Source organism: Dioscorea cayenensis, chromosome 16 (assembly GCF_009730915.1).
Source record: "Dioscorea cayenensis subsp. rotundata cultivar TDr96_F1 chromosome 16, TDr96_F1_v2_PseudoChromosome.rev07_lg8_w22 25.fasta, whole genome shotgun sequence".
NCBI lineage: Eukaryota > Viridiplantae > Streptophyta > Magnoliopsida > Dioscoreales > Dioscoreaceae > Dioscorea > Dioscorea cayenensis.
Genome location: NC_052486.1, coordinates 21,135,617 through 21,153,029, shown reverse-complemented (window position 1 = coordinate 21,153,029; position 17,413 = coordinate 21,135,617). Strand labels below are relative to the sequence as shown.

The following is a 17,413-nucleotide window of genomic DNA, read 5'->3' as shown; positions in this document are numbered from 1 at the left end:
GAATTCGGCGTTGAGGACTGATTTTAGTAGCCCAGTGTTTGCATGAGAAGAATGTCAACTATTCGTACACAGTGTTTTGTACGAGCATGGCAAATCAGCCTACTTATCTTAATTGTTTTTGTCTACTTTATTTTGGATCCTTGTTTTGTGTGTTGCTTTATCTTATTATAAGTATGTAAGCTTTGTCTTTGTATCACTGAAGAGAGAAAGCAAGATCAGTTTCATCTATTTCTTTTCTCTCCTCTTCTACAATTACACCTGATATATCTCTTCATAATCAAACACCATTTCTGCAAGAGCAAGTCAAGCAAAGTGATTTGTCTTTTGTGTTCCGCCTACAGGTGATTTAGTATATCGCTTTGATACTATTTGTTGCACCATTTTGTTCTTTATTGCCAAGTATTACGATTGTTATGCCTCTATTTTGTTGTTTGCTATTTGTTTTTGACATTTGATCTCATGAAGGGTGTGGGTCTTCTCAAGTTACCACTATTGGAAGATATTAAGGTTTTGATGGTATGGAATTTTTTGTTAATGATTTAAATGTGTTGATGTGCTCTTTAACTAGGTTTTACATCTAAATTTATTTGATATTATCCTAAACGTACTGATGCAATACTAATAAATGTATTTAGTGAAATTTATAAGTTTTAATATTATTTTTTTTATGTGTTTTGAGATTCAACCACATGTGTTTTTTTGTATGGTGTGTGTTGAATCTTCGATCACAATTGGCTTGTCTTAACATTTCTTTCTCTTTGTCGTTTGATGAGTTCCTTGCTCCTCGTACTAGTTGATAAATAAATAAATAACAAAAATTAAGGTAAAGGGCAAATGGGGTGTCTGTTGTTTAATGGTGTGGGTGCCAGTATTGGATTTGCATGCTTGGATAGACTTGTTCATGGCTCATGATCTTAAAACAGGCTACTTTGTCTATTATGTAGACTTTGGTATTAGATGTGGAAAAATTAAGAGTCTCCTCATCCCCTACCAAATAGAAGTAATGTTTCATGAAATTCGTGCAGGTTAATGGAGAAGTTTCATACAATGGCTTCAAATTAGAAGAGTTTGTTCTTAAGAACACATGTGCATATATAATGCAGAATGACATGCACATTCCTAAAATGACAATGAGGGAGATACCAAGCTTTTCAGATCAATTTCAAGGTGTTGGTAGCATAGCAAGTGACTCTATATCATATACGCGGTTTCTAGTTATCAAGAAATTATCTGAATGAATTGCTATTCATGCATCCAATTTTTATTTTTTATTTTGTTTTCTTAGCTTCACTTGCCTTCTATTCTTGTTGTGTTTCTCCTTTAAAATCATGTAGTTTTTTAATATCTTTGAAGTTGTCTGAGATGAAAGCCAAGTATTGCCTCTGAGGGAAAATGTGATTTTACAAAATGAAGCACCAACAGACTTCTATATTCTGGTGACGGCCAGTGTGGTAATGAAAATCCTTTGAATATTACTCATTATTTCTTACAATTTCTTCTGCATGTGTTGATATTTTTAAATCTGCTCATACCTCTGTAGGATTTTATTGATTACAAAAATGGAATTGAGCAGGCAAGTGTGAATTGCTACAGCATTTTGAGCATTCCTTGAGTAATACTCCAGATATCCAAGCAGGGAAATGAAATCTCTTTTATTAGCCATTGGAGAGATTGGGTACTTTGTTATAGGCCACAATTATTTACAATCCGAACCAACAAAAAATTGTGCGAGTTGTTGGGGCTAAATCATACTATTTTCCTTAGTATTATTCAATCAAATGTTGGAGATGGAACCATAATCGTGAACAATCTTCTTCAGGTACAACCAGCTCTGGGTTTTTTTCTCTGGCAATACTTATTACTACCTCATGTTGATTTGAACAACTCGATGTCACAGAGGTGCTGAAGTTGATGTAAAACAATTGACCAAGAGGCCTACTCCTCTTGCCTTTGGCAGGAAATTTACAGAGGCACAAAAGGCAAGAACAATTATAATTGCCCTTTGTTTGTCTCATTTTCTGACTTTTCTAATTGGACTCTCATATATTATTCACCCTCACCTCTTGCAGGCTAGAGCAACTCATATATGTCGAGATTGTGGATTCATTAACACTTGATGAACAAATAAATTTTTGCCTTTTTTTATCTTATGACTAATATAATAAAAAAACATAACAATATATAGATCAATACTGAAATTCTTTAATTTGATGTGCAGCCTGATAGCTACGTCTGCCAGCAATGCAATGCGCAGAAAAAGAGGTTTGCTCAGTATGATGTGAATACTTAAAAAACCTGTGGGTGGTGGCTTGCCACTCATTGGAGTGATTGTTGGTCTTATTGTTGGCATTGCGGGAGTTGGAGCATTGCTTTTGTATGGCCTACAGTAGTATGATGTGATTGTTGGTTTTCCCACCCACCAGAAAACCAAGTGTACAAAGAATTACTTGTTTGTTTTCTTGGGAGGATAATATGTACATAAATTCCTTCTACTTGGTCTTGAATTGTTGTTTTGAGTCAAGTGTTTGTATAGTAAAACTACATGATTTCTTATGTATATATAGTGCATGTATATGTATTGTTAATTCAATAAGATGATTTTTGTTCAGCAATTCAATAAAATTTTTGACTGGTACAATTAAAGAAAATCTGAATAAAAGTAATTTCATATAAATTAATTTTTTCACAAAATAAACAAAAGTGTGCCAAGTCGTAACAGGAAAAAAATTTTGTCAAAATTTGTACCAGATACCGTGAAAAAAAATAAAATATACAAAATCAATCAAGGCAAATACCAAACCAATAAAACTATGTCAAATCGTGACAAATATGGGACCAAAGTCCGTGCCAAAAATTAATGACAATATTTGGTACAATAATAAAAAATGTGCCAAAGCCCTAGAAGGATTTTATGCTCGGACATCATTTCTTCTCCTAACTTTTCTTTCTTATTTTCGTATTCCTTGCTTTTGTTTTCTTTTGTTTTCACACACATCGCTATTTTTTTATTTGGCTAATTTTCTAGACTAAAGTAAGTACTAGTAATCTTATTTTTCCCTGTGGACCGACATCCTGTTTTTACGCACACTTTATTACATGATCGGCAAGCACACTTGCGGCTTTATCAAGTAGCTGTTGATCAGAAGACTTGATACTGTACGGATAGCCATATATACATAGCATAAGCAAACATTTGAAAAACATAAATTTTCAAGGAAAAAAAAAAAAGCAAACCATACAAACTACAAATATTTATCATAAAAAGACTTGTCCAGATGTGAAAAGTATATTTAGAACAATGCAAAGATATTTAATTATTGAAGAAATTTCATCTTGATCACGTTTGGTATGTTTTTTTTTTCCTAACATCAATGCATCATATGTATACTTCGAAGTTATACATATGTGAACTGCATGAAATTTCCGACTTGCATGCATTTTTTCAACTCGTTATTATGATCAAGTAGATGTGGTTTTTATTTTGCCTACAAGTATTAATTTTGAAATACATGTACCAATCTGGTTGACTTAATTTTGGGTTAGACGCTGCTGATTTTAGTGAGTACACAACACACATACATAATTAGAATTAGAATCATAATTTATGTTATATAGTAAAAGTCACTAAATTATTGCTATTAATCATAGAATAATTAATAATCCTTGTCGTGCTCATTCAAATTATTTTAAAAGTCTTTTGCATATTGATTGCTGCCTCTTAAGTATTAATTTCGTCATGATCGAGGTTGAAATACTTAAATAAATATCTATAATTATTTTGACTTTTCTTATAATACAAGATATTTTGCATTGAAAATAACCACTAAATTTATTCAATAATTATTTTGCATGTTAATTAGTGGATGCTCTTTTGATTTGAGTATATATATCTTCAATGAACGTGATTTAAAATAAAAAATAACAGAAAATTAGGGTTATAAATCACACACACACACACATGCATGGTACGTAGCATAACAAAGAAAATAAGGATAAACATCAAGTAATATTAGTTCTTGTAAACACGCGTAAACAAGAAGTCCACACTGCAAGAGAAAAATGCTTGCAAGCATCTCCACACCTTATTAATTATTATCTCATTACATATATATATATATATATATTGTATATTTAGCTTTAATTATATAGCCCTCCACATATATAAATATATGGAAATATTGGCTCGTAGTACTATTCTTTCTTAGCTCTTATTCTCTTTTATTGTATCGATATCTTAACCAGAAACTGGTGAGCCCCAGCATCATCATCATCACCAACTTGTTTGGCGTTTAATTTGGACACTTGAACCCCGGACTAGTTGGCTTGCCACAGCTGCCGACGATCAATTTAACGGCAACAGTGGCATCTATTTGGATGTATCCCAAGACATTTGCTTTAATTGCAGCGCATAGACACACCTCAGCATCAAGGCTTGCCAAACCGTTAATGAGTGGGCAGCATGGTCCATTAACGCTGACAAGGCCATTAAGCACTCCAGCACATACTTTAAGCGAAGCGAGCTTCACTGGGCATTGGCCACCATTACCAGAAGGTGGGCTTGCTGGAGGACTAGGTCCACCATGACCATTACCAGAAGGTGGGCTTGCTGGAGGAGTAATAGGTTGAGGTGTTGGTACACCATGACCACCATTGCCAGGAGCTGGGCTTGCTGGAGGAGTAATAGGGTTAGGTATTGGTACACCATGACCACCATTACCGGGAGCTGGGCTTGCTGGTGTTGGTGCAGGAGCATGGCCACCAGAACCAGGTTGTACGCTTCTTGGAGGAGTAGCCGCAGGTGTTGGTGGGTGTAGTACAGGGATAGACGTCAGAGAAGAGGTCCCAAAAGTGAAGAAGAGAAGGTTGAAGATGAGAAAGAGATCACATATGGTTGCTGAAGACTTGGAAGAAGCCATTGGACCAACTAGCTCAAGCTCAAGCACTACTACAAGTATAGAACAAGAGCTAGTTGATGAGAATTAAGGTGGTGGGTTAACAATTGTGAAGGAATGAAGGGTATATATATAGAGAGAGAGAATATAAGAAGAAGGGTTCATATTTTTCTTCAACCACATTTACGAGGAATATATCATAAATGTCATGTTTCTTGTAAACATGGTTCTCAACTTAATTTGATCAAGTTGGGATATGCATGTACCTTTCATCAAGTTGGTGCCCGTTAATCGTCTTGTATTAAGAATTTTATTTTTTTATTATATATATAATACTAAAATATTAATTTATATATAAAAAAAATTAAGAAAAGAAGGTTTTTCTTTGTAAATTTATTTTAACAATTTATGTAATCTGGGTCTTGCTATTTGTAACAATTATATTTAATAATTAGTTGATTTTTTTTATTTTATAAAATTTTTATTGGTTTTATATATTTCTATATATGTTGTATTGATATGCCTCACTTGGTAATAATTCTTATTGGTTTGATAAGAATAAACATGATCGTGTGAAAGAAATAATCTTTTAAATTAAGTATTTTGAGAAAAAAATTATCTTTTTTAAAACAAAAGATATTTTAGTGGAAATAATAATCTTTGTATTATTTTAATTTTATCTGATATCTCCTAAAAGACAATTGTAAATAATATTATAAAAACTTTTATACCATGAGAATGGTGAGGTGCCATTAGTTGAAAACAATGCAAGCTTTCATGCGAATTTCAGGAGATTATCAAAATCACATATGACAAAATATTGAAAAACAATTCATCATGTGTGTGTATATATATATCAGACCACATTCCAAGCTTGAATGAAACCAACAATATATATTTATTTTAAATACATGTGGATCTTAACTATTTTTAAAATATACTAATTAAATTAAATAATATGGTGAAAATGAAGTTGAAAAATATGAAAAATATCTTTACTTTTCTAAAAACCTATTATAATTATTTCTAAAAAATGCAGTGGTTCAACACTTGCTTGATGTTAATAAAATATAACTGAAAATTGGAACGATATTTTCTTACATTTTGCTACTTTCACTAATATGTGCTTGTGAATATATATATATATATATATATATATATATATATATATATATATATATATATATTGCTCACTTATTAGTGTATATATATTGCTCATTTATCAGTATCACATATATATGTTGTGTCATTTTTTTTTTTTAAATTGATGAATTCTTTGATGTTGATTTATTATATTGGAGTTTTCTGATGTAAATCAAATATTAATGTTTGCATTTTTATTCAAAATTTTTTAAATATAAATCAAAGGTATTAGATTTAAATGAAAATATATATAGACCGCATGAAATTTCCCTCTTGATGCAAATTTTTCAATCCATTTATTAAGAGTTAACTACAGGTTTGATTTCATCAACAAATAATGTACAATTTTAGGTTTGATACAATCAATATTGATGAGGACATAAGTTCCCTTATCTAGGACAATCAATACCAATTTCAAATTTACCATTTAATCATCAAATAAATAATTTATAATTAGAAACATAATCCATTTTCGTTAGTGAAAGTTACCAGACCATCGTTAGTGAAAGTTACCAGACCATTGTTATCTAATTAATCTCCAAATAATTAACACTCTTTATTTCTTCTTTAATCTGACTAAATATTATATTATATTAATATTTATAATTATTAATTTATTTATGACCTTCTCATATCACTTCCCTAATTACGTTTAGCTTGAATAAAGTAAATATATGCTGCTTTGAAAATAACAACTCATATGCATTCTCTGCAAGTTATTGTACATATATAAGATATATAGTTTTCCATGTACTCGAAATTAGGAAGACAAAGTAGTTGCTTGCTATTTTGTTTTTTATTTAATTTTATATCTTTTGAGTTTTCTTAATTTTAATCCTAAAATTTATTTCCATCATTAATGAATCTGATTTGCAAGGGAAAAAAATCAGAAAGTGTTAATTAATCACAAGTATATATAAGAAAGTCCAAATTGAAGGAACTACTTGCAAGCACTTTCACCTGCACATCCCCAATACATATTACAAACGGTGGTCCTCCACATGTATGGTTGGTTTTTAGGACTGGAAACACTAATTTTCTGAAGTAACATTTGTCAATAATGTAGATCAATCTCTTTGAGAGCCTATAAATTAATAATCCACCACTCAATGCACCACCATCAATTCTTCATCCCTCGAGAAAGTTATAAGTTAAAAATTAATCATAGTAAAACTTATGATATCTAAGCATCTAAATATATCGTATTATAAAACTAGAGTAGGGCATCTATTATGTCACATTAATTAAACAATTAATAAATAGCGGAAGCAAGATCACTTAAATCCAGCCATAGCAAATCAGACATGACAAACGAAGGGACTAAGATCTGCACGCACATGAAGAAACCAAGGGTTCTTCTAATCTATCCCATTCTCTCCCGTCGATGGGGCTAGGTATTCTCGAGAACATTAGATTGGGGACCCCTGGTATTGTACTATATATAATCTTTACTATCAAAGGATTAACTCCACTTACAAAATTTAAGTAGATCATTGTCTAAAGTGCCAATTAGAATTAACTTCAGATTCCATTAGATAAATTCATGGACCATTTTATTCAGTTTGAATTTATATTGGATTAATATTATCACGAAGTTAATTTAGAATAGAATTCAAACTAACATTCTCCTACTTTGTCCAACTTTATTATAGGTGGTAGGGACGCAAGCGTATGCTCTAATCAAGTAGTAAAGTGTGCGTGAAAGCAGGGTATCGATCCACAAGAAAGATTGAGATTACTAATACTAACCCTAATCCTGAACATTAGCCTAATCAGGGTTGTGATGTTGTGCAAAAGTAGAAAAGAAAAGCAAGAAATACGAAATAAAAGAGTAGAGAAATTAGGAGAATAAGCGATGTCCAAGTGTAGAATCCCTCTAGGGTATGTTAAGTTCATGACAAAAGTTGTCTAAATATGCAATCCTATTTGAACAAAAAGATTTCCTAAATTATACTAAACCCCTCTTGCTAGGGTGAATAGTAATCAAATCGGTATAGTGCTGGTTACCACATAAACGTTTTACACTCTGTGAAATCTCAATGTGAGTTAACAAGAATTTCTTAAATAGGTAATCCTTCTTGTAAAAAGATTACCCCTAATCCAAATACATATAAATAGAGATGTGATTTCTCCTAAAATCTACTCTACATGATTACAAAGAGTGCGGAAATAACTTGTTAACCCACTCGAGAGCATTAATGGAGAAAAAATCTCCAAAGTACCTCATTGCTAGGCTTACTCACAATCCCCTCTAATCGTGGCATGTCTATACTAGATGGGTATTTTTACTAGTCATAAAGCACACAAAATATGATAACTAAGGCTTTTGCCATGATAGCAATCAAGTAATACAAACACGCAATTAGATTCAAATAATATGGATTGCAATTAAGAAACAAGTAAATCACAAAGATCCACAACAAATGTCAAAAGATAAAATCCTAGAGTTCAACAATACCCAAACATCTATGAAATTAGCCCTCCATTAATAGAGGACAAGCATTTAAATTACAAGATATATAGAGAGAGAATAAAACAAAGCATTAAAATCCTTTTCTCAATCGTGCCAAAGGTTGATAGCCAGAAATCTCCAAATTAAGGACCTTCCGCGAATGCCACCAAACTGGTCTTGATTACTACGATCTTCCTCTCTTCAATGGTGGAGTGGAATCTCCTTCAAGAATTGCATCTAAAGCCCTGAAGACTCGTCCCCCTTCTTCCCTTAGCCTCACCTCCAAATTGAAACAAAAGATGCTCTAAAAATCATCATTAGATCTATTTATATTGTGCCGCTTACGAGAGTAAGGACATAGCCGTAAGAAGCTAGAGATGATAGGTCGTGAGCCTTAAGAGGTCACTTACGGCCGTAAATCCCATCCATAAGGTGTTCTATTTTGTGTTATGGTCCAGCTTGCAACCATAAGCGCTGGACCGTAAGCTTCTCTGTGTTGCCCTTACGACCACCCATACGTATGAATGTAAGCTCTACTCGTAACCTCCTCTGGATAGTCCTTACGGTCCCCTTTACATGCATAAATCCTGCCTGTAAGGTCCTCTGATTTAGCTTTGTACTCTTTCTTACAGGCATAAGTATGCTCGCAAGGTTCTCTGGAAAAGGCTTACGGTTGTAAGCTGCCCATAAGCCATCTTGTTTGCCTTGTCCTTATATCCAATTAATACAGAGAGAGTTCCATCTTCTTCGTTTATGATCTAGAATAATTCTTTTAGCTCTCTCTCATTTTTAAGTGCTGCCTGAAGCCTGAGAATGCAAAACGCACTATGTTAAGCGTCAAATTCCATAATATACTTCTAATACATGCCTAATGAGTGTACTAAATGATATAAAATAATGGAATATTGTACACTCATTGATAGGTAACTTAATATCCATTCACATTAACCCATAAATTTGTATACCTACATCAAAGAGATAAATTACACGAATCATGGTGGTAAGTTATCATTATAAACCGAGTATTACCTTCCATGCATTATGATACAATCTCTCTCTTCAATGCAAACCTATATATGGCATGTTAATATAATAAATAAACTAGATGCTTATTTGGGTCCAATACACGCGAACTAATAATGCATAAACTTAATAATTATCATTCTTAAATTTAATGTATATATACACTTGACGAGAAGACAACTAAACACTCAAGAGTTTCAATAAAAATGTATGCTATCCAATACAGCTTATCAAATAAAAGTTTACAAAAAATTAAAGAACCAAGTCCTATCTATTCAGCATATGATCCTTAAACAACTTAAGTGCATGCATTTCATATAAGGATCGACAGGTATTAATTCAGTGCTATTGTGTTCCAAAACATAATAACTGATTATCAAACTTAATGGTCTAGAGATAAAAATTCTCTATCTTAGCCCAAATATGAAACTCTACAACTATATATCTAAGAAGTGCTTGAATGAATGTATTTGATTATTATTATATATTATTTATAGCACTTTGTATGTAATAGTTGAATATATGATTGAATTTGGTGCTTAATTTACATCTATTTCATATTCAGGCTAGAATGAGGACATATAGATCAAGAGGAATAAGGTTGAGGTAATTTGAGCTAATTTTGGAAAAAACACAGAATTTATACAATGACTTACGGCCGGTTTTATAGGTGCCATTATGGGTGATACTGTAGCATTGTAATATTCATGATATTGTAGCAAATCACTATTATGGGCATAAGCCCCAACTCGAAAAGTTTACAGGTTCTATTACAGCCATAAGGATCGGGTCGTAAAGACATCTTACGGTTGTAAGATCCCCTGATTTCTGAGTTATAAAAGCCCGAAAACTAGAGCTTTTGAGGAATTTTTTCCTAATCTTTGGGTGGCGATTTTGAGAACTTCTATTGCATATCTTCTCTAGGAGAAGAAAGCAAAAGGAAGAGACTAGATGGAGGTTTAAAGCTTTATTGGAGCCGTCAAGGATTGTCTTGGCTGTGTTTGTGGAAAGTCCTTGGGCATTCTATAGCAATCACCTCTCGGAGCAATTGAGAAGGGGGTTTTGATGTTTTATTTAATTCTTGTTGAGTATTATTGTTTGGATGTTTGCTCTCCTCTAACAAAGAGCTAATTTTGTAGATGTTTGGGCGTAGATGAACTCTAGGGTTTATTCTATTTTGACATTGGTTGTAGATCTTTATGCTTTAATTGTTTCTTAATTGAAATCCATTTCTATTTAAATTCAATTGTGTGGTTTTAATGTCTTTAATACTATCTAGGTGAAAGCCTTAGTTTTCTTGTATGATGTGCTTTGTGACGAGTAGAAATATCCACATAGCATAGGCAAAAAACAATTGGAGGGGATTGTGAGTAAGCCTAACAATAGAGTACTTTGAAATTGCAAGTTCTCCTCCCTCAATCCTCCCGAGTGATTTAATAAGTAATTCCATGCTCTTTGCAATCGTATGGAATAGATTTTAGGAGAAATCAAATTTTTATTCTATATGGGATTAGGGACAGTTGCGTTGCAATAAAAATTGTCTATTTCAGAAATCTTTGCTAAATTCACATTGAGATTTCATAGAGTGCAAGGCAATTGTGGGATGCCTATATCAGCACTTTACTAAGTTAGTTATTAATCACCCTCAAAAGACGGGTTTAGTATACTGTAGGATTTTTTTCGGTTCAAATAGGATTGCATAGTTATACAACCTTTGTTCTAAACTTAATAAACTCTAGAGGGATACTATGCCTAAGCATCCCTTCTTCCCTATATTTCTTGACTTTTTCTATTTCTTTGCTCTTGCTATTTAGTTTTGTTCACACACATCACTACTTTCATTTAGGCTAATTTTCGGGATAGGATTAGTATTAGTATTCTCAATCTTCCCTATGGATCAAAATACCATGCCTTAACGCACACTATTAACACTTGCGTCCCCTATCAATCCATCATCCAACATCCAACATCCAAGACTATACATATTATTATCAATAAAAGTTATATCATCTTTGTTTTTAGGGTAAATTACAAGATTAGTCACTAAACTATCTGCCAGTTCCTATTTTGGTCACTGAACAAAAAAAAATTCTATTTTGGTCACTAACCTTTTAAATTGCTTTCAATTTGGTCACTGACGCCAACGCCGTCAACGGCGATCTGACGTGGCTTAGCCATGTCAGCGAACTTAACCACGTCAGCACCTATCTTTAAATACTTGTCTTTTTTCTTCTTCCCCTTTCCCTTTCCTTTTTCTTTCTTCTTCCCCTTTCCTGTTTCTTTCTTCTTCCTTGCCCTCACTCCTTCTTTGTAATGAATTACGAGATCATCTGCAGAATTACCAGATTATCTGCAGAATTCTGAATGTCATTATGTTATTACCAGATGACTATGTTGCTTATTTTGTATCATCTGCAGAATTACCAGTTTATCTGCAGATCTGTGTTGGTTATTCTGTATCATCTGCAGAATTATGTGTTGGTTATTCTATATCATCTTGGAATTCTGTGTATTATTAAAATATAATGACATTCTGTGTTGCTTATTCTACATAATGACATTCTGCATGTATTGTGTTTTTTTTTCTTGTTTTTGTTTGGCCAAAGAATTAATTTTTAAGTACTTATGTGTGTGTTCTCAGGGAGGTGCAAGTTGTTCATTGAATTTGCTAAGCAGAATAAACAAGGATTAAGCATTAATTGTGTGAGAGTTGTGCAATTTGTAGTCATTGGTTTCTGTTGTTTTTAGACATAGATGGTATCAATTTGCAAGGTTGGGTACTAGATTATAGAGTTGTAGTGTTGATTAACACTAAATTAATTGTAGTTGTATCAGTTGGAGAGAGATCAAATTCAATTAGCAGAGACTTCTCTGGGGACCCTGGTGTACCCCATTGGAGAATAAATTATAGTTTTTCCCCTCCATTTTGAAGGCTTTCATACTACATGTCTCATTCAGATAGATTATCACAAGGGACCCATCGATTCTCCATTGATGAATCATCATTTTCTCTGCACAATAAAGGAAGAAATAGGGACAGTGATCAATATCCTATTTATTATCAATCTGTGTCTGATGGCGCACTTTCTTCTTGTGGAAGGCCATCTGATAGCTTTCGGCCATTATAGTGGACGACTCCTACTAAAAATTTTGAAGGAGTGAGGGTAAGAAAGAAGAAAGAAACGGGAAAGCGGAAGAAGAAAGAAAAAGGAAAGGGAAAGGGGAAGAAGAAAGAAGACATGTATTTAAAGATAGGTGCTGACGTGGTTAAGTTCGCTGACATGGCTAAGCCACGTCAGATCGCCGTTAACGGCGTTGGCGTCAGTGACCAAATTGAAAGCAATTTAAAAGGTTAGTGACCAAAATAGAATTTTTTTTGTTTAGTGACCAAAATAGGAACTGGTGGATAGTTTAGTGACTAATCTTGTAATTTACCCTTGTTTTTATTCAACTCATCTTTTAATTAATTCCCGTCCACTGATCACTGATCACTGATCAGTTGTCAGCAAGATTCTTGAGTGTTTATTTCATGGCTGATTTTCTTCTCTTTTAATATTTTAAAAAATAAAATTTTGCCATTATGATTTTGATGCAAAAGTATAACGTTTTTACACTTTAATTTTATGAATTCTCGAAAATAAATGGTGCTATATATATGCTCGATTAATTTGATGATTGAAAAAAATTAAATAAAATATCACTATATTTGATATATAATTTTTTCAGGTCTTTAACTCACCTAAATTCTAACATTAACATTATGGCAATGATATATATATATATATTTAAAAAATACAAAATTCAACAAAAATAATCTCTTTTGTGGTTAATAAAGATTTTTTCCCCTCTCATATAACTATATATTAATCTTAACTAATAGTACTCCCTAGCCTCTCCAATTGACATTTGGATTTTCAAGATTGGTTAAACAAACTAAATGAAATTACTCAATAGCCCTTACACTCTCATTTAAACCTTTCCAAATGAGATTTTGGACATATATATATATATACAAATATACATACATATACATATTATAAAGTTTATCCATTTAAAGCCTTTACACTCCATTTGGTGCATGCTGATTGGTGGATTTTGAATTTTTTTTTTTATTTGAAAATTTTATTATGATAGATTGCATTGGAATGAATTGATGAGTCTTGAAGGGATAGGAGCCTAACTTTGTTTTTGGTCTAACCTTTTAAAAAAAATTATTATGTTAAAATTGATTGATGAAATTTGAACCTAACTCCTTGCCATTTGGAGCATGTTGATTGGTGTTTTTTTTTTCAATTTTTTTTAGAATTATTGTTATTATGTTAAATACATAGAATAAAACTCCATGCAAAATCATGATGAATTTAGTCATTTTTTACAACCATCATATAATGACAAACAAAAAGAATTTAAGAAAAGATAACTTATCATCTCCATCACATTATGTTAAAAAAATCACTTTAACTATTTTATCGATAAAAGATTAAAAATTAGAAGAATCCATCATCCATGAGAAATTTTTGAAAGATTTGGAAGTCAAAATTTTAACATAATTCTAACAACTTCAACAATAAGATAAAATAAGAGTTTAAATCAATAAATATTGACAAATTAGTTGAGTACTAAAATTTTCATATGTTTTTGGTCAAAAGTTTCTATGAAAACTAATACAAAAATAAATATCAAGTTCCTGACAATTATTGTTGATTGCTAACAATTTCATTGTGATAACAGGATTACATTTTATTTGATGAAGGAGTTGCAACAAAACTGAATTGGGAGTGTCAACAACTTCAATGCTCCTAGATCAATGAAATGTATGCGAAAAGACAAAGACATGAAGAACAACGTTATGAACATGTTTTCAACACTTAAATGAAAAACATCATGAAGAACATGTTAGCCTAATTCCAAACTTATTTTTCAATAAATAAATAAATAAATTACTAAACAAATAAATGAATGAAAACAATGAAATTTTAAACATTGCTGCAAAATTTCATTACAGATAAGATCCATTACAGAAGTTCTGTAAACAAATTAAATTCATATTTCCATCTACAAACTTGACTACAAAACTCTCCCACTAATCCATCTTCACCTAACCATTTATTACAAACGACATCATCTACTTTTCGACCACACAAATAGCTCTCACACTCCCATCCCTCTTTTTCTATCCATTTACATTTTATACTCCATACGATATCTCTAAATAATTTTGCTGCAGAATATTTGCAATTATTTATCCTATAATTACCAAATTTTTGCTTTCAAATGGTTTTGAGGCATGATCAACTTTTCCAATAGCAACCATGTTGAGCATTGTCATGCCAGAAGGACGTGTTTCCTGATTTTTGTACAAAATAATTCCCCCTACATACCCAACAAGTAAATGGCCTTTAAAAGCTGCATTTGTTAGATATTGGATGCCTGAATCCATTTTCAACTTCATACAGTCGATCTGAAAAACAATGTCAAAAATATATTGCCAATATTAGTACTATAACTTATCTACCATGAAAAAAAATGAATGATAAGTTTTGCACCAATCCAAGCACCAAACTAGCTTCCAAATTGCCTTGCCGGGCACAATTTTAAAGAACACTAATATACTCCTTCATGTCAAGATACCATAAATTATCAACCCGCATTAACTTCCCAACTTTTCGATTTTTTGATGCTACATAAAAACTCTTACAACTGCAAAAGATATATGTATATATATACTCATAAATCAAAGAAACAACTATGGCTTTTATGCTATGAGTAATTAATAAAATTACCAGCACGTAATATTTTGAGATCATGAAGAGATCTAGAAGATGTTGAAACGATTGATACAACGATTTCTTCGATCAATTCTTGAGGGATGATGTCAATAAAAGACTTGAATACATGGTAATACTTTAACAAAAAATAGATATCATCAGCCTAATTAATAACACCCGATAGAAATAGAGTACTCTTCTCACACAATCATCAGTCTCCTAGATAAGACATGGTAATACTTTAACAAAAAATAGATATCATCAGCCTAATTTTCCTACGGTTCCAAGATCCTCTTTTGCTCATCCTTCCTTATTATTATTATTATTATTCAATTGTCAACCAGTTTGTTTTATTTATAGTAATAAAAAAGCATATCATACTTGTAGCTTGAATTTATCTTTTCTTATTATAATTTAATGCAATTTGCAGTGTTAGTAAAGCAAAACAAAAGAAAGAGAATAAGTACATCCAAATTCAAGACAATTTGTGTTTTTTTGCGGTAGTAACGTAAGAAAGCAAAAGAGTTATCAAGATGTTGTTATTCATCTTGGCAAAGAACTGGTTTGGCTTCTTACTTTTACTTAATTTTAATTGTTTTTTCACCATTCTCTCTTCTGTTGCATTGTTCTTTCTCTGTTATTGTTTTTATAATCATATAGCCTACTCATTTGTGTATGCTCAACTACAAACATATGAAATAACCTTGCAAATCCCTTCAGGTGATGAAAAACATTAATTTAGTATATGGAGGAGGCAATATTGGATTAATGGGCTTGATATATCAAACTGTCTTCGATGGTGGAAGACAAGTTCTTGGGTATGGTTTATTTAAAAAAAGGGCATTTATTTGAAAAAACTTAAGTTATTAACATTTTTTCTCCATATACTCAGTATCATTCCCAAAGCTCTAATGGATAAAGAGGTATGACAAAAATTTATTAACTTTTATGACAAGCTATTCCAAGAAAAAAAAAAAATCAAACCACAAATATCAATGCCTATTCAGTAATACATTGTTTTTTAAATTTGTCAGATCACTGACATCACTATAGGAGAAGTAAAACCAGTGGCCGATATGCACTAAAGAAAAGCAGAGATGACTCGTAATTCCGATGCTTTTATTGCTATGCCTGTTTAGTACACAACCTACATTTCATATTTATTATATATTCACTAACATTGTTTTATTTTGGTATCATTCTGTTATCATTCATTATACAAAATCCTCTCACAAGTCATTATTTTTTTCTCTTGAAATAAAAAAAAACTAATTAATCTCAATTGAAATTATTATGCAGGAGGGTATGGTACTCTTGAAGAACTTTTTGACGTGATTACGTGGGCACAATTAGGCATACATAACAAGCCGGTAATTCAATGGCAATTATAGAATACATAATGGAAATTATGAACAAATTATGACAAACTTATTCATTGTTTTAGGTTGGACTATTAAATATTAATGGCTACTACAACTCATTGCTTTTTTTCATTGACCAAGCTGTAGAAGAAGGTTTCATCAACCCAAGAACAAGACATATCATTGTCTGCGCTTCAAATGCAAAGCAGCTTATTGAGAAACTCGAAGTAAATTTTTACAAATGTTTTTGAAAAAATTTTCCAAAATATGAATGTCTTAATAGTTATTGCTAATGTGTGAAAAATTCTACTGAAATGACAGGACTAATACCCATGTCATGAACAAGTGTCATCAAAACTAAATTGGAACTATGAGCAACTAGAACATATTGCATAAATTTCCCCCAAAAAAAAATTAAATAAATAAAAAATAATAAAGTAATAAAATATTTTCAAGGGTTGTTTCTGAACGTTTTCACGCCTCTCCACATCATAGCAGTTGTGATGCGAAGAGGTTTCTCAAATTTATAAATACCCCCTCCAATCATTTAAAAATATTATCTTGTACTTTTTTAAAAGATAAAACCTAGCTTTTCAGAAAGATCTTCTTCCCGTATTGCGAACCCTTTCTAAATCCTTCTGGTTCAAGTGAGTTCTTGAGAAAACAAAAATGCAAATTTGTTTCTCAATCAGTAGGCATTGTATCCCAAGAATATTATTCCTCGAGACCATTTGCACCTAGTGGGAGAAATAATATTCAAGTGACACTTCTCTT

General features: G+C 31.9%; 1 protein-coding gene and 1 pseudogene across 1 annotated transcript; one reads left to right on the top strand and one right to left on the bottom strand.

The window, feature by feature from the left end:
• Positions 1 to 4,000: 4,000 nt before the first annotated feature.
• LOC120278852 (lipid transfer protein EARLI 1-like) lies at positions 4,001 to 4,992 on the bottom strand. The gene has a single exon (XM_039285593.1). The coding sequence runs from the start codon at positions 4,914 to 4,916 to the stop codon at positions 4,290 to 4,292; it is 627 nt and encodes a 208-aa protein (XP_039141527.1). The 5' UTR covers positions 4,917 to 4,992; the 3' UTR covers positions 4,001 to 4,289.
• Positions 4,993 to 12,791: 7,799 nt separating this feature from the next.
• Positions 12,792 to 16,890, top strand: LOC120278624 (annotated as a pseudogene).
• The last annotated feature ends 523 nt before the right edge of the window (positions 16,891 to 17,413 follow it).

Bases quoted from the DNA above. Each gene is read 5' to 3' on its own strand.
- LOC120278852 (XM_039285593.1), bottom strand. From the start codon at position 4,916: ATGGCTTCTTCCAAGTCTTCAGCAACCATATGTGATCTCTTTCTCATC.